This window comes from Astyanax mexicanus, chromosome 17 (genome assembly GCF_023375975.1).
Source record: "Astyanax mexicanus isolate ESR-SI-001 chromosome 17, AstMex3_surface, whole genome shotgun sequence".
Lineage (NCBI taxonomy): Eukaryota > Metazoa > Chordata > Actinopteri > Characiformes > Acestrorhamphidae > Astyanax > Astyanax mexicanus.
In genome coordinates this window covers 23,355,399-23,362,411 of record NC_064424.1, presented here as the reverse complement: position 1 = coordinate 23,362,411, position 7,013 = coordinate 23,355,399, and the positions used below count along the sequence as shown (strand labels likewise).

At 35.5% G+C, this 7,013-nt stretch overlaps 1 protein-coding gene across 1 annotated transcript; it reads left to right on the top strand.

The window, feature by feature from the left end:
* Positions 1-486: 486 nt before the first annotated feature.
* On the top strand, positions 487-5,828 carry LOC103036753 (proteinase-activated receptor 2). Its single transcript, XM_022676204.2, has 2 exons — positions 487-632; positions 4,793-5,828. Exons 1-2 carry the CDS (start codon positions 608-610, stop codon positions 5,812-5,814), a joined length of 1,047 nt encoding a protein of 348 aa, XP_022531925.2. The 5' UTR covers positions 487-607; the 3' UTR covers positions 5,815-5,828.
* Positions 5,829-7,013: the final 1,185 nt, after the last annotated feature.

Below are 7,013 nucleotides of genomic sequence, written 5' to 3'. Positions count from 1 at the left end.
TTTATGCAGCGGTCAGACGCTTCCATCATCAATGCAAGATCTTAATGAAAAAAAACACTGGATTTAAATAAATCTTGTGACATTGTAGAAGCTTATACAAACAATTCCACAGTGAATATGTGCCACAACCAAAGCTAAAGGCGGTCCAACAAAATATTAGATTGTGTGACCTTTTTTTTTTGGCCAGGCAGGTTATATTACCTATAGAATGTAGAATAAAGTTATAGAATTAAATCCCTATAAGTAGAACCATTTTAATGTTTATACTTTCATTTATCACCATACTATTCACAGCACAGTTGTCACATTAGATTTCAGCAGTTTTACTGCTCCCTTTCAGCAGTATTAAGAGAATAATATATAACTTACTAAGTGTGAGCTGGTTAACCAATGTGAAACAATGTGAAAAGTAACCACAGGTCTGTCGGAAATGATATCAGAAGAAAGAGGAAAACAACTATCAGAGAACGGAAATTCCTCCACAGATGACTGTTTCTGATAAACAATCTGCAGTTTGAAGAACCAGTTCTTTTCAGCTCACGTCATCTCTGAACGTTTACTCTGGATTACTTAGTATTAATTTGGAATACTCAGGACTCTTGTTTAAATGGCTTTATCCAAAACTGAAGCAGGTAGGTGACATCATTATCTTCTTTATAATCTGTTTCAGGGTCATGGATCCAGAACACTTAAACTCAGCCTCAGCGTCTCATCTCAAATACAGTAACGTTTCTTTTTTCATAAAACATAAAATAAAAAAATCAACATAAAAAAATCATAAAATTTTCAGAAATGCTAATAATTCAATAGATGCTGCTGATTGTCTTATAAACTCTTATAATTATATCGTGTGTCATCCACATAAGGATCTGGTGGTAGCTGCTTTGAGGGCCTGGGCTGAAGATTTCAGTGCTTCATTTAGCTTTTGGAGATTTTTCATCAACACTATCACTATTACCTTTAGCTTGCAGACAGATTTCCTTTTCTTAGAGCTGCTGTTTAAAGAAAGAGTTTAGTTATTTTTAATTCTATTTGTATTGAAAAGCAGCACATTGGTCTGAACTGTGTTTGTGTAAACAATACTAACAAAAGGTAGGATAAAGGCTGATAATATATCCTGCTATAAAATAGCTTTTTAATATCTTATAGTTCACTCAGATTGTCCTGGGTGGATGTAGCTCCCAGTTCCTATAAAAACACTGCAGTCAAATCATTTCTTTTGTTTGCATGTAGTAGTACACATGCTGAACTGATATTTGTTGTTGTTTTTAATCAACTATTTTATAGTGTGGTGAATGAGCTATGATTTAAGTTTGTGTTAGCATTAGCTTCTTTCTCTTGGTTCTGTTTGTGCTTTTCATTGTTGGTTTAGAACCAAATAAATAAAAAAGATTCTAATATACATTGAACAGCCTAAACCACAAAAAAGGTATTAATAGCCAGTTGCTTCAACCCAATGGAAATTGTTGGCTTTCAGAGTTTTGTGTTTATTATCATTTAAGTAGATATCAGTGTTTTAATAATAAATAAAACTCAGGGGTCTAGACAAACCTTTTTACTGGTTGGTTGGGTTAGGTGCACCAAACTTTTAGACTGAATTGCATTTAACACTACAGTCTTACAGGTTCACGTTTTTAAAAATTGCTGTCCATATAAGCAATATTGACATGTAAATGATTAACTAACAATCTGTTCAACATAAAGTCCTGTACCTGAAGCACAATTCTACAAGAATGGTAACTAAATAAAGAGCTTTACTTGACTGACATCTCAAGATAAATTTAATAAAAAAAAGTTTGTAAGAGCTTCAAACTGAACATTTTATGCCTCACTGTTTTATCCTCCATTGCAGTCACATAATCCCTTTGGATTAGCCAGCTCCTGTAGTTTAGCCTTCTCACTACAGGTAGTGAGCTCTCATTAATAAGTGATACATTTCTGTGATAACAGGTGTACTTATTTTAATATACATTTGAAAAGAACATAATTGTTATAATTTAAAGGGCCTTTTTCACAACTTCTCACAACTTGTCATTTTCCAAATGGTCCTGTGTTTCCGTCCTTGTGTGTGTATTTATAGTCCGTGTGTTTCCATACTCCTTGCCGGTTCTTGTACGCTGTTGCGTCTGTTCCGCTTGCGTCTATATTCTGTTTGTGCGAGTGTACCTGTTCTTGGTTTTTGTGTTTTTTTTCTGTTTAAATAAATATTACTTGCATTTGCGTCCGCTCTCGGCATCCTTCTCTGCCGCAGCCGTGACACCTTTATTTTAAATTGACACAACATAATGTCCTGTTGTAAACTGAGCGACAAGTATTAAGTGGTTTACTATCCTTTTAATAACAGTCCAAATACAGAGTGAAAATAATAGACATGTGACACATTAAAAAGCCTGTAATAAATAGGCTTTTAAATGTATACAAGAGAATGTCTTATTGATATCTAATAATGGTGTACTACCATTATTACATGTAATTGATCTGTGAAATCAATGATGGCTCCAGATAATACAATTTATTTTTAACAAGACTTTTATTTTGAATTCTAAAAACATTTTTATTTTTAAATAAAAATTTTAATTAGCAAGAAATAGAAATAGACCAAACTAATTGTTTTTAGAATTGTATTTTTAAATGAATTTATTTATTTATTTTTAAATATGCTTATTTCATCATCTGTTATTTTTTGACATGTAACTGATCTATTTTAAGAAAGTGAAATCATGTTTCCCTCTTGCAAAGAACTTGTGGCTTTTATTTTAAAAGTAGTTACTCTGCATGCTTTTTTGTATGGTCCCACATGCCTCTAGAGCACTGACAGTTTATTAAAGAAAGTGAGACTACACTAGAGTTTTTTTCACCTACAATATGAGTTATTTAATAAAGAATGATGAATTAAATGATAACAGGACATTCTAATTCATGGTACTATTTATTTCAATACTTAAATAAGTAAATACATTTGTTTGGTTACTGATTTGAAAGGACTTTGCTTTTTTTCTGGTGTAAAATTTTACTATTGATATCCCTATTTGAACTGTAGTACCAGAGCCCGCACAATAGGCCTTACTCTCTGGGTTGATGGCATTTGCTCTACTTCCTCTACTACATCACTCTAGTGTAAAACATTAGCACATCAGAGGTGTCAAGTGTTGAAGCACACACCCTTTGTTATCTTACTTGGTTGTCGTTTTTTTACTTCTACTCTTTATATTATATTTCTCACAATGATCTGTACTTTCTAGTTCTTACATTTTAAAAACAGCCTACTCCTGTTTCATTTCAGGTTGCTTTCATTCTGGCATTTTATCTTTAAAAATAAATATCTTCATTCAGATAGAGTATACTTAATTGTTGTTGAATGAGAAGTATAAATATATACCATTTTGACACCCTGTTGGTTGAACATTATGTCAAATCACACTCCAGCAAGAACATACGTACATATGTAGCCTACTATGATGATGATCCGTGCATAGACTCAAGAGAACATGAAATGTAACTTCAGTATATCTGCATTGCTCTAAAATGCATTCATTTTCAATGGCCACATATGTGGCTAAAACAGAAAGCTTAGTGCATCCTAAATGTTAATATAACATTTTAGTCATTATGGCTTTTAGAAAAATGTGTTTTGGGGAGGGGGTAGCACACTGTTGGTTCTCGAGGTACAGATTAAGCTTTTGTCCTTAATGACATTTTGTTCCCCTTTTATTACTTTTACTTTTATATTTTAAGTAATTCTGAAACCAGTACTTGAACACTTTTACTTGAGTATAAAGCTTGAATTGACACTTACACTTACAAGTATTTTAATCCCTAGTATCTATACTTCTGCATGAGTAATGAATATAAATACTTTTGACACCTATGCAGCACAGCCATCTGTTGGTTAATGTATTGAAGCTGGGGATCTGGGGCTCTCCTCCAGGTGTGTTGGCTGCCTAGTGAGGCTATGTCAGTGGCAGTTTGACTTGACATACAGTATTGTGCAAATGTTTTAGACACCTGTGGGAAAAGCTTTTTATCTGGGTGTTTATTGTGTCTTTTTAAAGTGTTTATTTGCTCAGTAAAACACTAGCATCACAATAAATACAATCAGCAACTTTACAAAAAGCAGTGCTTTTACATCACTGTGTTCCTTAAAACAGGAATCTCCTAATCTCTTAATCTCTCCTCCATCTCTGTGTTATTGTGTAGTGTTATTTATGTTCTCATCATTTCAAAACCTGGTTTGGTAAATCAGAGTTTACTAATGTTAAATTAGGTGAGCTGCTAATGGAACTGAAAATTTTACCATGCTGGCTGAATGCATCCAGGAGAAATCTGGAACAAAATTTTGTTCTACAGCTTGGCTCAAAGGAAATAACCTACTTAGTTAAAAACGAGAAATTGTTGTAACTTTTTACTGTATTTATGTTGACTTGCATGTGGTCAAATCATATGTTGTGCTATTTTCAGAAAAAAACACTCATATCGCTGAGATAAATGGATAGATAAATGGATTAGCATAATTTGCTTTGGTGCCTAAAACTTCTACACAGTACTGTATATCAGAGGAGGCAAGTACAGGCATATCAGACATTTCAGATTAGCCTGCAGATGAAAGATTACAGTAAATTATTAGGAAGCTCAGAGTTAGGAAACAGCTAATATCATAATGATTTGTTAAGCTGAAACAATCAACTGTGTTTGTTAATGGTTAAAGAGTAGATTACCAAAAAGGAAACATTGAAATAACTACTGAACACTTAAAATCTGTTTTTTTTTTTTTGTCTTCCCCTTTTTAATCCAGAGATACATTATGGATTTAAGGTAGAAGAGGAGGACAGATGGAATGTAAGCGTGTCAGACACATCCATGAGTGTTCTGAACAGCAGTCTCACCACAGTTTTCCTCCCTGTGATCTACATCATCATCTTTATTGTGGGGTTACCCACCAACGCCATGGCCGTCTGGGTGTTCCTCATCAGAATGAAGAAAAAGAATCCAGCGTCCATCTTACTGGCCAACCTCGCACTGGCTGACCTGCTCTTCATCATCTGGCTCCCGATGAAGATCCACTATCACTTCAAAGACAACAACTGGACCTTCGGGGAACCACTGTGTAAAGTTCTAGTGGGTTTTTTCTATGGGAACATGTACTGCTCCACTATCTTCATAGCATGCATCAGCATTCAGCGCTACTGGGCAGTTACACACCCACTCTCTCACAAACTGACCAATCGTGTAGCAGTGTGTGTATCTGTGTGTGTGTGGATTGTGGTCTGGATCATCACCATCCCACTCTACCTGTATGACCAGACTGTTCAAGTCACCAACCTCAACATCATCACCTGCCATGATGTCATACGCCCCAGCCAATTACACTTCCCTGTTGGATACTTCCTGACCATGGGCATTATGGGATATGTAGTTCCCTGTTTGGTGTGTGTAGTAGCATATCTGCTTACATTTCGCTCCCTTAGGGAGTCTGTTACAGATTCTGACAATGAAAAGAAGAAGAAGAAGGCGATTATCCTCATGGTCATTGTGCTGGTGATGTTTCTAGTGTGTTTCACTCCCAGTAACATCATGCTGATGGTGCACTACACTGTGCTGGGTGCAGAGATTCAGAATGAAGCCTACAGCTTCTATATTGTTGCACTGTGTCTGGGCAGTCTGAACAGCTGTCTGGACCCGTTTGTGTATTATTTTATCTCGGATGAGTTCAGAGAGCATGTGAACAACACGCTGAAGTGTCGTAGTGAACGATCTGCTGAGAGGATGAAGGTTTCCTTCAGTGCTCTGAAGTTCTCAAGTGGGAGCAGCACCTAAACCTCTAACGTTACATATTATTCAATAACTTGCTAATTTTCTGGCTATGCTAAATTATGTAAATAGTATTTTATTTGTACTATGGGAGGGTTTCCTGGACAGGGATTAGGCCTAGATTTAGGGTGTTTTCACACCTGCAGTTTGTTTCTTTGGTCCGAATCAGTCAATGAGTTTGTTTACTCATTTTTTTTTTATTTTCCTTCTAGGTTTGGTATGGTTCCACACAAGGAAAATAGCAAGTGCAACAAAATGTGTCAGAACAAAAAACATGAGCACGCTGTATAGGGTGGAGATAAAAGGTAAACACAGGAAGGTCATGTGTTCCAAAATAGTGATATATTTGTGCAGTATAACATTGCTTTAACTTTAAATGAGGAACTTTTTTTTTCACCAGAAACTAACTGCTCTGGTGTTCCCTTCGGACCAGACAGAAACAACCCCCACCCCCTTATATGTCTTAATGTGGTTGTTTTGTTCCACGTCTGCTAAAACACACTGCAATTAGGGTGTGTTTTAATCAGACCAAATATTGCTGGTGAAAACACCATTCTTTTAATGGGAAATTGCAACTCAAATTGCTGTGTCGTACAAAACTAGGTTTAACCCCTGTTTGGGCAACTGGCCCCTATATGTGCAACTATTTGTGGACAATCCTTTTAACTAATGTCTAAGCCCTTCTAGCTGTTTAAGTTGCATTCATTGCTGGACGTTTTATTATTTTTTAAATTCTTTTTGCATCCATTGCTGGACTTTTTATTCTATTATGGACTTTTTATTCACCCTTATTTCAAAAGAATTAACAACTGATAAAGAAAGATAATGATGTTTTAATGTATGTTAGTTTTAAGATGGTGAAGTAATAATGTTGCACTGACCAGTTGGATATGCAACTTTTTTTTTACTAATTGTGTGCTTTATAGAGGCTTGCTTCACATCATGATTTACAGTTTTGCAAACTAGACAACCCTCTATCTGTTTATAATCTGCATTAGATTGAGGACTGGATACTTCAGATTATTTTAAATCCATGACCATAACTAAAGATTTGGTGCCCTCTGGTGGCTTTAATTCCCATACCACATGCTTAAAATCGGGCATCATGTTACAGAATGGGAAATACTGAGTCGTTGTTTATCAGGTGACAGCAGTGTTGCTCTGCTCTGTTGTTTGGATTTTGGGAAAGCCTGCAGACAGACGGA

What these genes read in the sequence shown, in the direction of transcription:
- LOC103036753 (XM_022676204.2), top strand. Translation starts at nt 608, where the DNA reads ATGGCTTTATCCAAAACTGAAGCAG. An exon ending in TTTATCCAAAACTGAAGCAG is followed by an intron (nt 633 to 4,792) that starts GTAGGTGACATC and finishes TTTTTAATCCAG; the next exon opens with AGATACATTATGGATTTAAG.